This window comes from Pimephales promelas, chromosome 11 (assembly GCF_988280905.1).
Source record: "Pimephales promelas chromosome 11, fPimPro1.hap1.1, whole genome shotgun sequence".
NCBI classification, from domain to species: Eukaryota; Metazoa; Chordata; class Actinopteri; order Cypriniformes; family Leuciscidae; genus Pimephales; species Pimephales promelas.
In genome coordinates, this window is record NC_142779.1 from 17,573,990 (window position 1) to 17,597,815 (window position 23,826).

The window sequence follows — 23,826 nt, forward strand, 5'->3', positions numbered from 1 at the left end:
CACACTAAACTCTAGAGAGAGAGAGATGCTGATGACGGCTGGACTAACAAAGTCAGAGGACTAACTTAGCCTATGTGTAATGAAGCTGTCCATATAGAAACTGAAAATGTTTTTTTTTTTTTTTTTTTTGTGAAATACAGGTAGGCCTGATGGTTGGGTTGAGTATGAGTGTCTCCTGCTGGATATTTCTGGTGCTACACCAGAATCATCAGAGTGGATCCACCAGACCTCAGCTTCCCATTGGCCGCTCCATAGATGGTCTTCTTCACTTCTCTGTTCTCAGATTCATCATGTTTGGAACAACTTGAGGGTGAGTAAGTAATGACAAAATATTTGGGTCAACTATCCCTTTAGTAGACTTTATAGACCTGGGCCAACTAAATAAGAGCCCACAAATACACTCAACCCATTTTGTAGACATTTCATATTCCTAATATGCATATGTCGGGTGGTGACCGCGCAGTTGATAAGACACATGCCTTTGGTGTGAGAGACCTGGGTTTAAATCCACTGTGAGTCACCAATGTGTCCCTGAGCAAGACACTTAACCCCTTGCTCCAGAGGTGTGTGGCCGACCTCTGACATGTATAGCACGTTTAAGCCTTCAAAACAAAGATTTTCAAAATCATGCATGAGAAACGTTCTGTGAATGCAGTCAAGTACCCAGACATTTGACTTGTACTATAAATACAAAGGCCTATTACAGTCTAACTTGTGTATACATTTAATACAATGATTCCCTATAATATTCTTTTTATATAGCTAGATTGTATTAATTCATTTATTTGTTTATTGATTTAATTAATAATTAATAAAAATGGGATGATGTTCATATTTCAAACTAGCATTTTGTAAGCCTAACTCCTATACATACCCTTAAGATAAATAACTTTCCAATAAATATTTATTTAATATAGCCTACAATTGATTATGTATTTATTCATTTGTTTATTTACAATATTTTCAAATGCCATTTGCAAATTAATAATATTTAATATAAAATAACGAATATTATAATCCTTTTGACGGTTACGTTATTCCTTGGAACCACTAGGTGCGCGCGTCCGTTAATCAACATAAATCTACACGAGAAAAATCTGCCGAAAGGTGGCGGATGTTTCCAGTTTCCACACGCTCAAAATAAAAACAGGTGTGTTTTTTCCCTTTCAACATATTTCCACATGCAGGTACTTCAAAGATACACTCGTGTCTTCTTTTAAATATAAATATCTGGAAAGTTTCTCCGCAACACCCTATCGCTCGGTTTGTCTGCTTAAAATAGACCCAGAGTAAGTTTATAAGTAAAGACTCTTATCTCACACGCGTTTAAGTTCAAACTTCAGCAAATATGGACGGATTGTGATAGTGGCGAGTAGGCTAAAAGTTACAAAGTCTCGCGTAACGGATAAAACAGTTAACTTAGGTTGGAAGAGAGAGAGAGAGAGAGAGAGAGCTAGAAAGAAACAGTTATTGTTATGATTGAATCCCCTGAGGGAGACGCGTAATCATGCGTAAACTCCTTCACTTCCCTATTCTGCCCACTCGCTTCAGTCCTTCCGCAAAGCAGGTGTTTCAAACAGCGTCTTGTTTCAGATGCAAAGGCTTTTAACTGGTGTGCGTTTGCGCATTTACACGTTCCTATTTAAGTGATACAATGTACAACATTCACTTAGTCAGTCAGGCTTAGATTTGCTAGGCTCCAGTTCAGAGGACATCATGAAGTTTAACGGGTATCTAAAGTTGCGCATCGGCGAGGCAGTGGACCTGAAGCCCACGACCGCCTCTATGCGACTCGCCGTGATGTTCAACAAGGCGAGCCAGACCCTGGACCCGTATATTATCGTAAAAGTGGACGAGTATAAGATTGGACAGACGCATACCAAGCAAAAAACAAACATGCCCACTTATAACGAGGAGTTTTCCGTTAACGTCAACAACGGCAAGCAATTAGAGCTGGCCGTTTTTCATGACGCACCGATCGGATACGATGACTTCGTGGCCAACTGCACCATCCAGTTTGATGATCTAATGAAGACTACCAACAAAGAGGAGTCTTTTGAAGGATGGGTGAGGAATGTTTATCGTATGTATCTCCTTTACCTGAGAGATTTCTTTGCTTTAAATTGCTAGAGATTTAATTTTCACATGCATGGTGTGTGGGCATCTGACACTTGGAATGAATTAGTTTGAAAAGTTCAGATGGGACAGAGTGAACGTCTATGGATCTACCTGGTGGTATTGTGTTTGTATAGAAAAGGGCATGTTGATAAGTCAAGAATGCAATTAAGAATGCTAAAAAATAAATATCTTCATAATGCTTTGTTCTTTAGTGTTCTATAATTAGTTGCACACTAAACACAAGAAAACCATGTTGGATCGTAAACTGTCAGCATACTACAATACAAAACTACTGAGGAGTGTCTGTTTTTTTTTTTTTTTTGTACTATTCTAATTTTGATACAATATTCCCATATTTTCCTACTCTAAGAAATTTAGAAATATACGAATGATTTATTATCAGAATATGGAGTACTTTTGGAACGCTATGTGGAAATATATTCAAATAGGCCTATATGCATTAATTTATTGTGATAATCAAATGTAATTTGTTCAATGTAAATAGTATGCCTTCCCCATCACCCTACCAATTTTCATTTAATTTTAAACATTTTAAAAATGTTCATATACGTTTACATATTTGGCAGACCAAAGTACTTTACGTTGCATTCAAGGTTTATTTTGTCTTCATTGTCAGTTCATGTATTCCCTGGGAATCAAAAACCCATGACTTTGGCATTATTAGCACCATGCTGTACTGTTTGAGTTGCCCTGCTATGAAATAGTAAACAATTAGTAATTTTAATTTTTAACCGCAATTTAAGCATGAAATGGCAACAGAATCAAATATAGCAATACATAAAACATAAGCAACTTGTGCCCACGCTGTTTTATTTTTAAAGGTGCAGTGTGTATTTTTTGTGACATCTAGTGGTTCGGTTGCAAGTTGCACTAAGGGCTCAGCCCACTGCTCGCCAATCCCTTTTGAAGAAGCTACAGTGGCTATAACGGGACAAACATATCGTCGTCTGAGACGGCGGAGAATAGTCAGAGTACGCCAAGAGTGAGAAACATTGTCACTGTTTCTGTGCCACAGTCCATTATAAACCACATCATGGATAAAGTTTACAAAGTCATAGTCTAGTCGGGTGAGGATCAAGGGTCCTAATATATGATAATAATAGTAATCAGGTGATTGTCTTACAAACATAGCCAGAACATTTCTCCCCACATAGCAAACCATAATACACAGAGGGAACCACATGAAACTATGCAACTATATATTTATCTAATATGGCAGTAAAAGTTTAGCTGGATATAGCAGCATTAAAATGTGAATATACTATATAAGAACAAGAAGAAATAAGAACAAATACCTGAAAACATTGGTCTGCTTCTCTCAGGAATTAACATCTTTGGCAGAAGAAATACTTGTAAATCAAATACAAAACAGAAATTGCCACATTGAGTAAACAACAAACTACTGAACTACTATTACACAATGTAGTGGAGACTGGGTAGAAGTCATTTCTGCCATCCTGCATGTTTGTGTGTGTTCATCAAAACACTGCAATGGATGCTGTCTGTCAGTCATTGATTATGCAGAAGAGTGAAGAGGTGACATATTTTGGGGGTAATTTTTCTTGGGGGTAACACTTTCTGAGAACTCAAAATTGAATTTCAGTTGTTTTGGATACTTTGGATATTTTGGATCGGTTTAGCACGTCAGTCCAAATAACATTGCTAGCGCCTGCGGTTGAGGACATGTTTTTGAGGACCTCTGTGCCCTCAATGAGAACCCTGTGGTGTCTGTCACTGATTAAGATGGCCATTGGTTGCTCCAGTCCATCACCTGGCATATCCTGGCGAGACGAATAAAGAGTGCTGCAAAAAGTTCATAAATTGCAATAATTTAAGGTAAAAAGTAAACATTTGTATATTAGATTGATCCATTACACATAAAGTGAAATATTTCAAATAAATTTTGTGTAAATTTTGATGGTTGTGGCTTGCAGACAATCAAAACCCCAAATCCAGTAACTCAGAAAATAAAATGTCACATAGAACCAATAAAAACAAAGATTTGTAATACATAAATGTATGTCTTAAAGGGATAGTTCACTTTGAAATTATTTTTTGATAGGTTTTAGCTTGCCTCAAGGGCATCCAAGATGTAGGTGTCTTTGTTTCCACAGTATTTTCAATTTTGACACCTACTTTTTCAAAAACCACCTATTTTCAAACAAAGACACCTACATCTTGGATGCCCTTGAGGTAAGCTAAAACATATCAAAAAATTATTTCCAAAGTGAACTATCCCTTTTAAGAAAAGTATTTAAAATCCGCGTTCATATTGGCATTGAGCGCCCGGAGCAGAGCCAGTTAATGTTAGCCTAAACTCTGAGTGGGAACACGTCACGTCACTGACACGTCACTCACATATTGAGGTGATTCATTTAACGTTAATTGTCGGTAAAAGAATGCAATATATTGAACTGAATACAACTTTTTTTTTGTCAGAGTGAGAAAATTTATATATTTTTTCCTTTCATAATATCTGTTCAATCAGTCTATATAATATTAAGTTCTTGGATTTCCCAGGAAAACCGTTAGCTGTAAAATGGCGCCATGTTATGTAAATAACCTGCACTGCTAATGTCAACATTAATGTTATAATAAATTCTAATTATAATATTTGATAATTAATAATATTCAAGTATTTAATAAATGTTGAATGAGTTTCTCCATTACATGACGCTAGATAAGTTGCGCTAGGTTATAAACTCTTTTAATGTTATGTTAATGGTCACTGCTAACCTGGCTCTTAGTAAAACTGAGAAAAGGAAGTCAACTTATAAAAATTATAGTGTGAGTACTGAAATAAAGTGAATTTCTCCCTTACATGACAAATGTGGCCTGTTCACTTTGCACTGTTCAGCAGATAAGCCTCCAACTTCTGCGTGCGGCCTATTCCAGCACTTTCCCTTGAGTTCTCAAGTGTGAACATGCGCAAACCATGCTTAATCTAGCAAAAGTTGTTTGATTGAATGTATAATTTAAATTTGCATTGTTTTGTTATAATTTTGTATTGTATTAATCTAAGAAAATAGATTGAAAGACACAAACAGATTACAAAATGTAATTTTACTTAACAATCTAATAATTTTAGGCTATTGGAATAAAAAAAAAATCTAATGAAAAACAGCAATGTTTTACTTTTTACAGTGAATATGAGCTGTTACTGTGGCTGAGCTGGTTTAAGCATAAAGCCTTGTTTAAACTCAACGCGTCCGCATGATCCCAAAGGTGCGTGCGGCAAAAATGACATTATTGTAACAGTGAGCGTGCCTCTGCATCCCCTAGACACCATTTTTTACACACAATAGGCTTTTTTTTGTCTGATTTTGAAAACTCTTTGTGATCGAATTAAAATGCTTCCAAGATCGACTTGTCGACCGCGATCGACAGGTTGGGGATTCCTGTAACATACTGTTTTACGGTCAATGACATGAGTACTAATCAGCTGTCTCACGAACGTAACCAGCACATTTATCCCCACATAGCTAAGCCATAACACAGCGAAGGAGAAGAACTAAGTTACATGAAACAATCCAACTACATTTTTTTACACCACTGACAAGGGAAAAGTCACTACTCACAGTGTTTATGGCTAGCTTATACTGTAGCTACAGCTTATCTTTAAAAGTAGTGACAAAACGCCCTCTGTAGCGCTGTTTGTTCGTTGTCGGCTACGGTAGAAACATCACGTCACAATATGTCGACCTTCATAGAAGGGGGTGCCTGCGGTTATGTAGATACGTCACATTCTAAAGTAAAAACATTACGTTTTTTTAAGTAAGTTCTTAATACACCACTGAAAACAAATTGCATTTGTTAATAGATACTTAATTTTTACACATTGCACCTTAAAAGTAGCTTAGCTTGTTTTTTTTTTACACATTGCACCTTTTAAAGTAGCTTAGCTTGTTTTGGCAAAGGTAGCCTATACATTGTTTTTGTGCAATCTTTGTGTCTAGATCTTTGATCTTTTGTGCAACCTTTGTGTCTTGGGCAACATTAGAAAGCGTTACAGCCCTCTCTATCTGTAGCTATGATCTTTCTTTTTTGAAATGTTACTTTTTTTAAATTAACTTTACTTTGTTACAAATGTTTTATGAGGTGAAAAGCTTGTGTTATATGTTAAATGACATGATAATCTGCTTATTTAGGTTGGTTCTTGTCGTACCATAATGATTTTACCACCGTCATACCATAATGTTGTTACCACTGGTGTTGCAGCACTCTCCACGGTTTCCCCTAAACCTCACACTGTTCGTTCTCTTGTATTGTGATGTGTATCTTTGTTTTGTCATGGTCTGTTGTATTGCATGGTGTTCTTTTGTATAAACAAAAGAACACCATGCAATACAACAGAGCATGACAAAACAAAGATTCACCTCGCAATATAATCACAAACATATCAATCTGTCTTGTTGTGTTGTTTCTTTGTTTAGTCTCTTTTGCTTTGTGCTATTTTTTTCCACCATGTGAACAGCAGAAGTGCTGAGGTTATGAGTGTTATCATCTTCCACCATCAAATGTGGCTTCACACTTGCACCCATGTCCGACAATGCATTGCAATTCTAGACACAAATGTAGCGATGCTGATGCATGATCAGTGGTTACAGTCAGTACGATTTGGATTATCAGTCTCTCTGTAGGGTTGTAGCTAAAACCAGCTGAAACTTCTTGCTCTGTGGTTTTAGCATCTTCTATGGTCTAAAGATCACAATTTCCATGTCTACACACCACCCTCAGAAGTAGTTCATGTTAGTGAGTGTGTTAACTCTACACTGTTGCAGACCACTATAGGAAAATTAGTTATAAAACACTTAGTGTCAGCATTTCAGTGACCAAACCAAACATGCGCACACACAACACAGCTTGCCTGCACTCAGAAGAAGTGGTGAAAGTTGTCTTTTAACGTTATTAATCAACCCAAGTACTGTTAGTTCTCTTTTCCTATAATGCACAGGAGCATTATTTTTAGAATGACTGATTGTCTTGATTTTACGTGTCTTGACAAATGTGAACATTTGTTCATCTAGTGGACAGTAACATGGACATACACTTTGTTATTAGCACCAGGCTTATTTTAGGTTAAACTTCATGTACATTTTAAATTATTAATTAAAGTGCTTGTTTAGAATTTATTTTATTTAATCTCAGTAAAAACCATTATGCATAAAATTGAACAATGCGAGCCACACACAATGCGAGTCCCGCGGATATAAAAGAATAAGGACATTTCATTCTACTGAACTACACACAAGTGCTGAATTAGCACTCACACAGGTCAGTTTAAAGCTGCTGGAAAAACCAGCAATGCAAGTTTGAGAGGAGCCCCTCGACAAATCTTGCGAGAATCACGGCATGCTTAACGGCAACAACGTCGCACACATCAACCAGAACATGATGCACGGAGACACTCGACGATGGAAAAAAGATTATAAAACCCGGTTGGAAGAGACTAGGAAAACGAAAAGAGATTGAGTTGAAGCGGCCGCAGGTTCACTACGAGGTGCCAGTAGTATGGTAACAAGTCATGCTGGTGTTTATGGGATCCTCTTGAGCATAGCGTTATGGAGGACTGGGATCAGAGCTGAGTCTCCAGGATAGCAAAATACATACCAAGTACCTGGCCGGCCTACAGGGGCTGAGTGATCAACAGAAAATGCAGTTTGTTCTGGGATCCCTAGAGGGGGGAGCGAAGAGGGAAACTTTAGCCGCGCCCGGAGCTGCACGGGCTGCTGCCAAGGCTATCTTTGACTTTGACCGAGCTATATAGTCATGCCACCTGGGGTCAATCTAGTGGTGTGCCTATCCCACGTTGAACTGTCCTACTCTGACGGGAGTCGAGAGCCCAGACGTCACCCTGGACGACCAGTCAATCCTTGGTTCCAGTGTGAAGACTAGGGTAGGCCCATCTGTAATAGTTGTGGAGAATCAGGACATATTAGCCGACATTACGGCTCCCGACGTGGTTCCCGAGTTTTTCTATTAGTTTCGCCGGCCACTGTGAATCAAGTGGCCAGGACCCCCTCAAGAGACCCCTTTTCTATGTCTGCCCCTGGGACAACGGGGTCGGCATTGCCCCACTGTGGAGATCCGGGTTACTGGGGTGAAGAGCGAATGTTTGGTTGACACTGGCTCTCAAGTGACCATATTCCCTGGAAAGCCTGTCCAGAGAGCTCTTCAAGGACCATCGGCTTCAAGGAGCCGAGGCCTCGTGACTCATATTACCTGGGGCAAATGGACTCTGTATCCCTTACACCGGGTATGTGGTTGTTGACTTCCATGTCCAAGGTGTCCCCTTACAGCAGAAGGGGGTTGTTATTGTCAGAGACCATTGCCTGGGTACCCATCGAGCATTGCTCGGCATGAACGTTATCTCTGCCTGTTTGGAGGAGCTGTTCAAGAGCTGTGCACCCCCAACATGTGAGAAAGGGTAAAGATGGCTGCTTTAGTCAGGTCAGTTCAGCGGTAGTTGAGGTGGCCGTCCTGCCGGTGGAACTGAGAACGGACCTGGATCCTGCCTAGACGTAGTGCCTACGACAGTAATGTTAAATACAAGTAGTCCACAGCAACTCTAGGGGTCGCTGTTCCTGCATAGTGTCCCTTTATACTTCCCATTTGTCGTCCTGCCTGTTGTGTCCTGTGGTTTAGCTCGTCACGGTGGCGTGCATGTCAGGGATGCCGGCCGGTCACTAAGAGCCCACCCTGACCTGTGACAATACCAAACTTCAAAAGTTTGACGATTTTTGACGATTTTGACGTGACTATTACGATTTTATTAAAAGAAATGAATACTTTTATTCAGCCAGTATTCATTAAATTGATCAGAAGTGTCGGTAAAGACTTTCACATTGTTAGAAAGTATTTCTATTTAAAATAAACGCTGTTCTTTTGGTTTCCTGAAAAATATTAAGCTGCTTTCAACATGATCATTATAAGAAATGTTTCTGAAGCATCAAATCAGGCTGTTTTTACAGTATATCTGATCAAATAAAAGCAGCATTGTGAGTAGAGACTCCTACCGACCCCAAACTCTTGAACTTTAGTGTGAGCATTATCTATTGTGTTCCACAGGTAGTCATCCTCATACACGGCCTTTGCAGCTGCCTTTTTTTTTTTTTTTTTTTTTAATGTCGCCAAGGTTACGTCTCCGAATCCTGTGTGTATTTTTGTTTGTGTAAAGCCTCAGGCTTTTGGGACAAATGATATGTAGTGAAACCTGCAGTTCAAAACGCTACACACAAGTAAGTGTACTGTATGTGTGTGTGTGTGTGTGTGTGTGTGTGTGTGTGTGTGTGTTAGCTTATATGGGAACAGCCTTTAGGAATTCAGCAGTTTCTGTTATGCAATTTTATCAGTCAGTGAAACTAGCATTAAAAAAAATGATAAAATGGAAGTTGTGCAGTTTAAAGAGTCTCTCCTTCCACACAGTCTCTGTGAATTTGTCTACTTTCAGTTCTGACCAAATGAAAGGAAGTATGTGTGTGGTAGGGAAAAAAAATATTAAATTGAATTCAAATGAAAGTTGCTAAAGCAACAATTATTTAAAAAAGTACTACTTAATGTGAAAGAGAGACAGAGAATTAGGTGTTTAGCAGAGCTTTTTATGGCTACCTGTATGCATCACAATATTTTTTCAATTTGTTTTTATTTCAGCTGTTTTGCGTAATAACAGCAGATTTATATTTAGACCACCACCTCCCCCTTCAACCACAGTCTTCCTAGGACATCAGCGAACCTGATGTCTGTAAACAGAAACGCACAACATGATTGATAGGTAAAGAGCTTTTCTGATTGGCTAAAAATGGCTCAGTTGATTAAAAGATGAAAACATCACAAATATTTAACCCTTTAAATTTTATATGGAATAAGATTGCTCTGTGAGATATTTCAGAGAATTTACTTTACACCATACTTTATATTTCCCACAATAAAATAGTTTATGCTGAATAATAAAATAAATAAAAAAATAAATAAAGTTTTATCTTGTATAAATAAGTAGTTTTGTCTGCAACATTTCATTAACCAATGACTCAAATAAAAACACACACACAGGCACATTGGATTTAGGTCTGTATCACACGCAGGTCTACACATGCCCACAAAATTGGTTTTCTACAAACTCGAGTTTACCACAGGCCCATGAACGCCCCCCTTACGTCTCGCTGTCTCTTTCCATTTCGGGGGTTGTCTTTCCGTTTATCTCTTTACTCTTTCTTTGCTCTACAGTAAACTGAAGTCCAGCTCTAATTTTTCACTTCTGCCTGACATTTACATTTTCAGTTGGGTAAAAAAGTTCAGTACTGTTATCAGTGTGAGTTACAAAAATATTACAATGTTGAAAGGTCATAAAGTAATTGGAATTTCAATAGTCATTGAATATATATATATTTTTTAATAAATAGTTCTTTGTCAAGAAATTACTCTTACAGTCACAAATAACTGTAAAACTGGTCAGAAAGCCTTTTGAAGGAATCTAAATTATCTCTGTATACCTTCACTTGTGTTATTTCTAATTGTTTTATATATTTAATGTTAATAGTTTGTCTAACATTAACTTATTTCATATTTAACATCTAAAGTTATATTTAATGTAATTACATCAATTTCTGTTTTTGTGTTGCAGGTTGACCTTGAACCTGAGGGTAAGGTCTACATTCTGGTTACTCTCACAGGCACATTTATAGAAGGTAAGTCCCTCCTCTCTCATTTGCATAGTGCTTGCTTCCTTTCGTCTCTATCTCTGTCTCTCTTTCTTTTAAATTACTTTATGCAGAAGTAGAACTTTTACTGAGTGTCATTTAAAAAAAATGATTCGACAGTCATTCTGGCTTTGTTTGGACGTACCGAGAACACACAGGGTCGGCTTCATAGCCTCTGATGGAGTAAAATGAAAATGTAGAAATCTTCTTGATGAAATGCACTGTCTAAGCCATGATAATGGGAATGCACACTCTCACACACACTTCACTAAAGGAAGGAATCCTACTTTCCTCCCCATGCTGTTGACTCGTCAACACATGTTAGTAGTGCTCTAAGACACACAATGACACAAAGCCAACTTCAGTCATCTGTCAGAGCATCTTATGCATGAAGTGTATGCTATGTGTGAATCGCACACACTGTGCAGGAGGGTGTAAAGCTGGCTTCCTTTTAAAGGCCTGTGGTTAGGCCTGCAGAGAAGAGACCTAATAATACCAGTTAACTGGGGGCCCTTAATTGTCGTTCTTTCCCCTCACTTATTCAAAAGAATGTTACATGGCATTACAGCAAAATGCCTACAGCACGTGTTCTAAAAAGATCATGCATCATGATTCATGAAGTAATACATTTTTTTTGTATGTCTGTGTTTAGATGACACTGAAGGAAATGCACGTACTTATAAGGAATTTAATCGAAAACGGCAGCAGGCAGTTCGAAGGAAAATTCACCAAGTTAACGGGCACAAGTTCATGTCGACCTTCCTAAAGCAACCAACATTCTGCTTCCACTGCAAAGAATTTATATGGTAGTGCACCTAACACGTTCATGCACATCTTTTTTTCTTCTTACAATTTTTTTTTTTTTAAATGAACACTTTTTTATTTTAAATGAGAAATTGTGCATTTTTGATGGAGTTTCTGTGCTGACTTTGGTGGGCAAATCTTTGGAATTCTGCTGGATGATTTTAAACCCTAAGAATGCATTCCCCTGAGATAGCTACACTTACTTTTCATAATCAAATTAGCTAAAATATTTAATAAACAAACTCACTGGGTGACAGAGACATCCTGCAGGTGTATATTCCTACAAATTAGTTATTTGTATGGCTTTTCTATACAAACAAAGTTTATCATTATAAGAAGAAATCTACTTTGTTAAAACTCAGGAATTTGTATGTTAAAAAATGTGTTTTACAGGGAAGTTTGTGTACTAATGCTTAATGTGAGTGAGTGCACAACATTTTCACAAATGTTGTGTGTTTTTTGTGTTCCAGGGGTGTTTTTGGAAAACAGGGATACCAATGTCAAGGTGAGTGGACACTGTTTCTATATTAATTAATATTATCTGAGTTTAAATTGATTGTAATGGATGTTATAATCAGCCGTGTGCATGTTTGTTAGTTTGCACCTGTGTGGTACACAAGCGATGCCATCAGTTTGTGGTTACGGTTTGTCCACGCATGAAGAAACCTGCCAAGGAACAGGTAACACGCAACCCTAACCCTAAAATACTTATGTAGTCCTTTTGTGTGTGTATTTTCTCAAGATGGTTTGATCTGATTTTGTTTTTTATCAGTGGACTTTTTTTTTTAATTATTATTTTGGATAATGAATTGAAAAAAAAAAAATACTACTGTCTGTGTCCTGATAAACAGTTCTCCTGATAAACAGTGCCATTTCTCCACCTGCAAGTCAGGAGAAGAATTGCTGAAATATATTATGTTATGCATTTGTTCCTTTTCATTACAGCCTACAAATCAGGGTTTCAGTATAAACATTCCCCATAAGTTCAACATCCACAATTATAAGGTTCCTACCTTCTGTGACCACTGTGGCTCTTTGCTGTGGGGCCTCGTACGGCAAGGATTGCACTGCAAAAGTACTCATTTATTTTTTTGTCACCGCCCCTTGTTCCTCAGAAATCCATCATTCAGTCTTAATCATACTGTCTTGTGATGCTCATCTAGTATGTTGTGTTTTTCCATCTGCAGTTTGTAAAATGAACGTCCATATCCGCTGTAAGGGAAATGTAGCACCAAACTGTGGAGTCAACAATGTAGAGCTAGCCAATAAACTGGCAGAAATGGGCCTTCAGCCAGGAGGAATGACCAAACGCAACTCCATGGTATGTTTACACACGTGCACACAATGTTTTAGAAAGTGCATATGTGATCTGTCTGTGAATCGCTCTGTGTATTGTGCTTTAATGACATCACACATACTGTTACTGTGCATTTCACATGGCTGCATGCAGTGAAAATAGGGCTAAAACTTTAAGGAAGTAAGAAAAGAAATTAAGGGAAGTAGCACAAGACCATCTACAGAATAATAGTTAAAGATAAAATGCCTAGTAATCTAATGAAGACTGTAAGAAAAAAAAAATCACTTGTTCTCTCTTTCCTCAGGCTCTCGCAGGTATGGACACTCAGTTCCGGACGTTGAGTGTGAGAGGAGATCGAGGGCAATCTAAAAAAGAGAAGAGTTGGAAACTGGGACTCTCGAACTTCACGCTTCTGCAGGTGTTGGGAAAAGGCAGCTTTGGCAAGGTCTGTGCTCAAGTTCATGTAGCACAACGTTTGCAGAATAGTTGTTACACAAAAGTATTCACACTACTCCAGTGTGATTGTGTGTTCATGTAACAAATGATTCCAATGTGATTATTTTTGTCCTTATCTGAAATAAATTACATGCTTAAGTCACTCACCTGCTTAAAAAACGACAATATAATAATATAGGCCAATATTACTCAATAAATATATTTTTTAATTTCTTGGTTTTTCCAGTTTACAGAAAAAAATGATATGCTCTGAAAAAACATTAGATCATTGCAGTACTAATTACTTCTAAACAGTGTAATATGCCTCTGTGCAGTTTCATATTAAAATATTTGTTTTTTGTGCCAGAAATTCAGAGTGAATATGCCCTTACAAATTAAAGAAAAGATAACCTACATGCTTTTAAAGGGATACTCCTTTTTTTTTTTTTTGGAAATAGGCTCATTTTACAAGTCCCTCGGAGTTAAATAGTTGAATTTGAACATTTTCGAATCCATTCAGCCGATTTTCTGATATCTAGAAGAATATCAGTAACCAGACAGTTTCTGGTCTCATTGACTTTCATAGTAGGAAAAAAATATACTATGGAAGTCAATGAGACCAGAAACTGTCTGGTTACTGATATTCTTCTAAATATCAGAAAATCGGCTGAATGGATTCGAAAACGGTAAAACCCAACTGTTTACCTCTGAGGGAGTTTAAGTCCCTTTAAGTCATGCTTTTTATGTGGTGTGTGTTAAATAGGTGATGCTGGTCCGGTTGAACGATTCAGATCAAGTGTTTGCAGTGAAGGTCTTGAAGAAAGACATCATACTGCAGGATGATGATGTGGAGTGCACTATGACAGAAAAACGAGTGTTATCCCTCGCTTCCACTCATCCTTACCTCACTCAACTGTTCTGCTGCTTCCAGACACCGGTGAGAGAAAACACATGCACACGCACACACATGTACATACTGACTGAATTATGTTCTTAGAAAAAGAGCATGCAGTTTTTCACATCATTGGTAGGTGGCAGTAGAGGATTAAGCACAGGTCAATTGTCATGAATTTGTTTTGATCTGGGTTACATTCTACAATGCATTTTCTGTGTGTTTTCTGTCTCATTTTCAGACCCTCTTGAAATATTATACACACTGTTTCATTTGGTTACATTGCATTTACTTACTCTACCTTAAGTGTACACAAGGGTTTAACATATGTGCATACACACACACACACACACACACACACACTGACCGCAAAAGGATTTTTATTTTTTATTTTTTTGCAAATTAACAAAACAGTAACACATACCAGGTAAGAAATCAGTGAGACACATTTACAATACAGAAGGAGGAAAGGAAAAAACAAAGAAAAAAACCCCACTAAGAACAGAAAAATACAAAACAGCCCCACACAGTCATTGACAAAGTGGTATATGTAGGCACACGAGACGCTTTCTGTGACACAATTCGGTAGTATCAGAATAGTTGTAATAGTGACTTTGACAAACACAAATATATATATAGTATTAGTGGTGGTAGTATCAATGATAGTATTTATAATGATCATATTCATGACAACAATAATAACATAGGCTCTAGCAATCTACAACAGTAGTGACAATAGTACTATGACAATAATAATACATTTAAATTCATTGCAAAAGGATTTAAGGACAGACTTCATTCCAGCAGATTAAGCACAGGTCAATTGTCATCAATTTGTTTTGATCGGGGTTGCATTCTACAATGCATTTTCTGTGTGTTTTCGGGCTCATTTTCAGACCCTCTTGAAATATTATACACACTCTTTCATTTGGTTACATTGCATTTACTTACTCTACCTTAAGTGTATACAAGGTTTTAACAAATGTGCATTCACACACACACACACACACACACACACACACACACACACACACTGATTGCAAAAGGATTTAAGCAGTCCTCATTCCAGCAGAACAGATCTGACATGATGAGCTCTCAGGATTTATTACTGCAGAGTTCACGTGAACATGGATGTCCAGAATCATCCTGAAGGTCTTGCTGACGTGTGTACACTGTAATTGTAATGACTAAAATAATTTATGAACCGTGTTTTCTCTGCTCCTTCACAGCCCTGACACATACAATCAATCTAATAAACCTCCACACGTGAGCAACATACAAAGCACACTCATGACCCTCTGGGGTCAGGTTAAATGAGATGGCAATGTAATGTGGCTGTGAAAATCGATGATCTCTGGTGTGTGGGACTGTTTCACAGTGTTTGTGTGTGTTTGTGTTGCGTTTGGTCATTGGTGGATATGGTCCACTTTGAATATTTCCTTAGACAGGAAGTAAACGTCTGACTGATGAAAAGTAGCCAACCACATTCAGTTAAAGGGTTAGTACATCATAGATTACTCACCCTCATGTCGTTCTAAAGCCGTAAGACTTTCGTTTATCTTCGGAACACAAATTAAGGTCTTTTTAATGAAATCTGAGAGCTTTCTGTCCCTCCATTGACAACTACTACTTTGAAGTACTAGAAAGTTAGTAAAGACATCATTAAAGTAATCCATGTGACTCCAGTGGTTTAACCTTAATTTTATGAAGCAACACAAGTGCTTTGTTTTGTGCCAAAAAACAACACCACAGTTTACCACTTTATTTACAAGATATTAATCTCCAATGTGCAATCATGCTATGTCTGCTCTCACATCAACACGACAACATGCGTCGTGGTGCTGTCGTGCTCATTTTTGGGTGAATTAACCCTTTAAGGATTTATGTAAAGGGATTTTTTTAAAGAAATTGGTCCAAAAAGTGTAAATACCCATCTACCTTTTAATATTGCACTTGACATAGAAATCTTAACGCTTTTATTGAATAAAAAAATGACAAATTGGAAATTCAGCTAAATTGTCTAAATTTATCATTGTCTATCTATAAATTACAGGAACGTCTGTCCGTTAATCAACTATCTCTCAAACCATTAGTCTGATGGATTTCAAACTTGACTGACTTGTCTTGCTACGGGCACGAGTATGTGCAGTGCCGAGTTTGACATTGTTTGGATTAGAAATGATATTGTTAATAAACGATATTGTTAAAAATATCGGTAAAAGAAGCGCACATTGAAGTTGTGGTTTAAAAAATAAATGTTCTGACATTAGAGTGGGTTGTGAACATAATGAGTGGGTTGTGAACATAATGAAACATAATCTATTGCGTTTGTGACAAGATATTCTCCATGAAGGAACATTTCAAAAATGCCATATAGGGGGTGTCAAGAACTGAACAAACAGGCTACTTTGTTTCCAAATGCTGTAACTTTTGATTCCTTTATCCAATCTCCACAAAATTTGATACAGATGCAGCTCATTTTTCAGCTACCGTATTTCCTTACAAAGTTATTACATGTCAACCAAGAAATATGTAAAATCATATATATATATATATAGTTTTTTTTATCAGCATCAGTATCAGTATTTGTTTTCAACCATGCACAAATAAAAATGTCACTGAACTTTTGCTGTGTAATAGTAACAATGAGCACTCAAACACACCAAACCAACAATTACTAAAAACACACTCAAAAACTGATTTTGAACGGGAATATCTGTTATTCGAACCGTTATTCCGATGGATTTCACCTTGACAGGTGTGCGTAGCGTTTTCTCTGAGTTCACTGTTGCTCCAGCCAAGGTCTGTACCTCCCCTGAATTGTTGCGCTTATTCATTTGTAGATGCTAACTGAATCTGTGAGTCAGCTACACTGTTTAATTATGAATATTATATTTTATTCTGGTACACTTAACACTATCGTTTTCTCAGAGTTTAGGCTCCTGTGTAATAGTAGTAATAGTAACTCAAACTTACCAAACCAACAATTACTAAAAACAGATTTTGCATGGGCATTGCACTAGTAATATATACTTATAATATGAATTAAAAACGTTTTTATTTAAAATTGCTTTTCTTTAAAAAGGGTTTAGCATGCTACATGAAATAATAAAAAATGTGAGCTGTATTCTGCAAAAATTAAATAAGAATCCAGAATATTTTGGAGAAAACTTAACCTTTTCATAATTAAAAAAATTCTTCTATAACAAACAAAATGAGTATTTTTTAAATATCTAAATATGGTCAGTTTTGTAGCAAAACTTGTCGCATCTTACCCTGATTATTTATTAAACTGAAAATGATTGCTTTACGCAAGTGCTTTCCAGTTTTTTGTGCAACATGCATCATATGGTCAGTAAACGGACTGTGGGTGGTCCCTGGGTGTGCGGTCTGCTTTTGATATATAGGCTTTGCAGAACTCAAGCATGCTGTCAATTCAAACTTACGATGCTTTTCATTTTAGATCACCTTCCAACCCTCATAATCCCAAAAATACTGTGTTTCCTGCAGTCTTTGCTGAACAACACTATTTATGTTTCTGCTTCATCTTGCTCTCCCATGAATCTTCTAATGGCTCTGACATGCCATTGCTTTAAAAACTGAACTAAGAAGCTGGATTTCCTGATATTGTAGGTGGTAATCTAGTGTTTATTGTTGTTTTATAGCTGAATCTTAATCTTAATTTCTTAATCCTTTCACAGGACCGTCTGTTTTTTGTAATGGAGTTTGTGAATGGGGGAGATCTGATGTTTCATATTCAGAAATCCAGAAAGTTTGAGGAGAACAGAGCCCGGTTCTACACTGCAGAGATCACGTCTGCTCTCATGTTCCTTCACAGCAAGGGGATTATATACAGGTTAGACGCACAGAAATGCACTCAAAGCAGAAATTAAAAGGATATTTCATTCAAATTGACAACTCTGACATCATTTACTCACCGCCATGACATCCCAAACACTTTCTTCAGTGGAACACAAAAGGTAACGTTTAGTTGAATGTTCAGGCCTCCCTTTTCCAAACTGCAGTCCCTGATCAACATTCATTCATTCTTTTGTGTTCTATGGAAGAAAGAAAAACAAATTATTTTTTGGTACAGCAAGAGGGTAAACAAATGATGACACAAATTTTGTTTCTCGGTTGAACTATCCTTTTCTGTAAATTCTCTAAATTTCCACTTTTTTTAAAATTCCATTTCTGTGTCTTCTGAGGTTCATTTGTACTCTGTTTCCATTATTACAAACCTTTATCCACATGGACCTTTTAAAGAGGTAGTCCTTTTAGTGCTAGTGCTGTTTCCCAGCCAAGGCAATAAAGCAGAGAGCAAAATATGAGTTGGCTTACAAAGCAAATGGCAAAAAATTTCAGCGCTCAATGCAGTTACTGTGTGGACTGAATATGAATTTATGATTAAGAATAAATACTATTTTGAATGCATGTGTATGTGAGAGGTAAATAACTATTTTGACGTAAAGTGCCATTAGTAATTTATCTTTGTGATTTACCAAGTGATTTTCATGCAGTGGTTTACCAAGTAAACAAAAATATTAACATATAACATTTCTCTCTCTCTGCCATAATGGTCTGAATATGGCCATATTGTTATATGTGCTTGTATATTATTTCAGGGATCTGAAGTTGGATAATGTTCTGCTGGATAAGGATGGTCATTGTAAGCTGGCTGATTTTGGCATGTGTAAGGAAGGAATGTTTGAAGGTGTTGTCACGGGTACCTTCTGTGGAACTCCAGATTACATTGCTCCAGAGGTGATTCAAACACTCCATGACATTCTATCTAGCAATCAACGGCTGTCTAAAATACACACACAATTACGCATCACAGAATTCTAGCATAATCAGAAGTGTGTTGGAATGAATCAGATGCAAAGTCAGAGATTCTGCTCAGAAATGTTCACATTCTTTTCTTTGGGAACACACATAAGGCAAATATGGATCTTTTTTTTTGGCTTTAGTGTTATTAAAGGGTTATTTCAACCAGAAATTAAAAATACTTTCGTTCATCTTCAGAATGAAATCTGAGAGTTGGCTGACTCCTTCATAGGCTGCTTGTAATTTTATCTGCCAGCCCTGAAAAGTTAGTAAAGACGTCGTTAAAATAGTCCAAGTGACTACAGTGACTCAACATTAAAGGAGAAGTTCACTTTTAAAAAAAGTATTAATTTACTCACCCCCATGTCATCCAAGATGTCCACGTCTTTCTTTCTTCAGTCGAAAAGAAATTAAGGTTTTTGATGAAAACATTCCAGGATTTTCTCCATAATGGACTTCATTGGGCACCAAACGGTTCAAGGTCCAAATGAGAGTTTCAGTGGAGCTTCAAATTTTTTCCTTTCAGACCATTCTCTGTAAATGTTAAAGATGGTTGTGCTTGAAAATCCCCATAAATCAGCAGTTTATGAAAACTCAGACCAATCATGGCATGTTCACTTAAGTCACTTAAATCACCTTCCCTATTCTGAAGTTCATTCATCTTCTAGACCATGTCTACTTGCCTAAATGCATTAAGTTGTATAATAATATAATAATAGCATAGTATAATATATAGTTCAGAGGTTTTGTAGAAATAAACTGTGTGCTTCTAATTGGTGTCTATCGTTTTGGTGACAAGATGAACATAAATGTGTGATGTGTGAGAAAGAGAGTGAAATGATAGGATGTCATAAATGTGATTTTCATATGGCCTATAGATCCTTCAGGAGTTGCTGTACGGGCCTTCGGTTGATTGGTGGGCTCTCGGTGTGCTTCTGTATGAGATGCTATCTGGACATGCCCCCTTTGAGGCAGAGAATGAGGATGACCTTTTTGAGTCCATCCTGACCGAAGAGATCATCTACGCATCCTGGCTTGGCACAAATGCTGTGGACATACTGAAAGGGGTGAGCTGATCAGTGTTTGCTTAAGAGTTCTGGAGTCGTACAGACATGAATTGCTTTGAACGGAGCAGTATCTGCTTAAATGTCCTGATTGGTGGGAGGCATATGGTGTGAATTAAACTGTCACTTCATGCAACAATGAACATCAGTAAACAGTAAATACCTCCCATCTGATCTCTCTCTGTTCCTCATGCTCTTTCCCTCTCTTACATAACTATATTTAGCCTCGATCCACAATCCACTGCTTTCACATGACTAGCTAAAAATAAAGACTCTTCACATTGAATATACACAGGCACACAACCCCCCTTCTCTCACTCTATAGTGTTTGCTCTCACTGTGAAGCATAGTAGTGGTAGTATTGCTGGGGATTATTTTTTGAATTATTGAAGGACCAATAAATTCCCAGTTGAATCTGAAAATCCTATTGCTGAATGTTACGATATTTGACTGGAATGAAAAAAAACTGAAAACATGGGTCCTTCAGCATGACATTGACTTAAAAGAGTCAAAGAATAGATCAATAGAGTGGCTAAAAAGCATTCTATTTCTGGAATGGCATGGCAGACCTCAGTCCTGTTGCACCGCTGTGCTGTTATGTAGACGGCCCAGAAAAACACATGAACCATTGTAAGAAAAAAAAATATATATATATATTTATTTAATTTATTTATTCATTTATTTATATTATACTTTATTTTAATCAGTATTGACATGATATTGGGTATTAAATTATGCATGTTAATTTTCCCTTTTTTTTTACATTGAGATTTCCTTTGCTATCATCTAACACTCACCAAAAGTTAATCTTAAAAACCCTTGTAACTTAGTAATGCTGTTAAATGTAATCTTTAGTAAATCAAAATAAACCATTTTTTAATGCGTATAATGCCTAAATTCACATATAGTAATATCGAAACCTAAACTGAATTAAAGCTGCAAGCAGCGATGAAAAGGGCCCTCGCACCAGTGCCCCCCGCCACCACCTGGCGGTTTTAGGAAAACAGAGCACGGTGGGCAGTATGTAATGATAATAAATATAGGAAGACTATGTCAAAGGATTTTTATTTGCACACTTCCTGCTACCAGCAGGTGGCGCTATTGCTATAACCAAATATGAGCATGGTCATGTGTTCAGGACAGGACTCTAATCAAACGTGAAGTTTGGGGCAGATTGGACATTGTATGCTTGAGTTACTGCAGGCTGTCTGTGGTTACCTAGCAACATCAGAACTGCAAGCAATATTGAACTATATGACATATTCATGCACAAATCACCAAAAGGCTGAAATTGGGTGTACATTTGTCAGGCTGCCAAGGGCACACCTTTCGACGAAAACTCAAGATCTTCACAATTTAACATCGCAAAGGCCTCATGATTACACTCACCAAATTTGAAGAGGATCAGATCAAAACTGTAGGAGGATTTTGTTAAAGTACAACATCAGAAAATTACGAAAATGCACAAAATCTAGGACGAAGTTCAAAATAGTTGACTTCCTGTTGTGTTTAGGGCTATGCTCCAAGAGACTTTTTTGTAGGTATTGGGTCATTACATGTATGCACCAAATTTCATACCTGTACGTGAAACGTAGAGCCGGGGAAAAATGTGGGGGTAATAATTTAAAGAATTTGCCCCACCCAATTTTGAATACCATATCACACGTAAATTTTTACACCTTTTGAATCGTGTGCAAAGTTTCATGAGTTTTCGAGCATGTTTAGGCCATCTAAAAAGTGATTCTTTTATTATAGAGATAATAATGAACAGAGCAAAAACAATAGGGTCCTTTCACCATCAGTGCTCGGGCCCTAAATATACAGTATCTGGTGTGTATTTGCTTTCACATTTAAAGTACATGCATGTTTTATAGACAAATGCATGATGACAATTTTTTTTTTGCTTTTATTTTGCTCAGTTTCTGACAAAGAATCCCTCCCGCCGTCTGGGTTGTGTGGCTGCAGAGGGTGGAGAGACTGCTGTAACCAGTCACCCATTTTTTACTGCCATTGACTGGGACAAACTGAACCGGCGAGAGCTTGACCCCCCTTTCAAGCCCAGAATTGTGAGTGAAAAATTAATAATTATAATATACTTTATAAAACGGTTAGTTCGAATCCTTGATTCTGATTGGTCAAGAGCTGTGCTTTATTCACGATAAAACACGGCTATGAACACTTCACCCAACGGTTCTATTGATCGCTATGCAACACTGCGGATCTATGTTGTTTTTATTTGAGCTTTCATGCATTTTACACATAGGAACGTTGCTGTTCATGCTCAGGGACTATTTTTTTCTAGCGGAACGAAGGCTTTTAGTGATTTTACTTCAAGAAAGTTGCACTATTGCATTGTTTTTTACTTTAATATTGTGTGGCAACCGTTTTATAAAAGCAATAAGGTACTCGAGGCAAGTGCTGTATCGTGAATAAGCAACGGCTGAAGGGGTTGCAGGCACTCCGCTTCGCGTCGTGCCTAACAACGCCCTTCAGCCGTTACTTAGTCATGACACAGCACAGCCTCTCTTACCTTATTGCTTACGTAAAGTAAATGTAGATTTATAATTTTAGTTTTTTAAATCTAAAATCCCCAGAAAACTGCAGAAGATGTGAATAATTTTGATCCAGATTTCACTCAAGAGGATGCTACTCTTACGCCCATTGAAGATGACATCATCCCATCCATCAATCAGGATGAGTTCCGTGACTTCTCCTTTACCTCTCCTGGACTCTTGAATGTGGTTTCGGAGATGCAAAGTAGAGCCGAAGAAACGTGTGACGTCATAAAGAAGGAACGGAATGCAGGAGAATTCTCTGATGTGATAGAACCAAATGAATTTTGACATTGGAGACTTGCAAGAGCAGTCTAAAAGAACATTTGGATACCAGTTTATTGAAACTTGGCCTATGCTTTAGCACAACAGTTTAATTGTCTTTGTGTCAGACGCATAGTGAGTGATACGCAAAGATCTCAATGAGACGCTCTATAACCAGAAGACACCGGTTTACACCAATCCGAACATGAACTTTTCCGTATCTAATAAGGCTCATATCTACTCTAAATGTTTATGAAATTTGATTTGAACCCCTCTGCACTTACTGTCTCTAACACCATCTGCCATGCACTAATTCTGTCAAAATTGTTCTGTTGTCAAGAAACCAGACTCAAAAGTTTTGTAAAATATTTTCATACATTTCATTGTTCATCTATGCCGTTTGTTGTTTTGTCTATTAGTTTGTTTGTTTGCTATTATGGTTAAGGTCAGAATTTCACCCATAATTCACTCAAGCATCTGTAGATGTATTTTATTGTTGATAAAGGTTACAGTATTGAGTTATCTTAGACATTTATTCTGTGACTCCATTAGATGGCATCTCCTTTCTGTTGTTCTGAAAGGTTAAAGGTGAACGCACTCAGGTGAAATTTTGACCATTTTCAATTTTTTCTATTGAGGCCAGTGGCACTTCCTCATCATTCTTTAATGTTGTTTATTTGGATCTTCTCAGTCCGAACAGAGCAAAATATCTATTGGCATTTGCTGTCATGTCTCAGCATATTTGCCACAGATTTCCCATTATTACTTTTTGTGCAGTAGTTTCAGTTGTGAAAACAATTTGTAAGAAAGTGGAAAAAAAAACTTTGTAATCACCATCAAATACATTCATATAGTA

At 37.3% G+C, this 23,826-nt stretch overlaps 1 protein-coding gene across 1 annotated transcript; it reads left to right on the top strand.

Annotated features, from left to right (window-relative positions):
* Positions 1-1,181: 1,181 nt before the first annotated feature.
* Positions 1,182-23,492, top strand: prkcha (protein kinase C, eta, a). The gene is made up of 14 exons (XM_039672416.2): positions 1,182-2,067; positions 10,760-10,823; positions 11,488-11,641; positions 12,110-12,144; positions 12,237-12,319; positions 12,585-12,714; positions 12,827-12,960; positions 13,241-13,381; positions 14,135-14,308; positions 17,965-18,119; positions 18,889-19,027; positions 19,969-20,157; positions 22,074-22,220; positions 22,749-23,492. The coding sequence occupies exons 1-14, from the start codon at positions 1,717-1,719 to the stop codon at positions 22,995-22,997; spliced, it is 2,145 nt and encodes a 714-aa protein (XP_039528350.1). The 5' UTR covers positions 1,182-1,716; the 3' UTR covers positions 22,998-23,492.
* Positions 23,493-23,826: the final 334 nt, after the last annotated feature.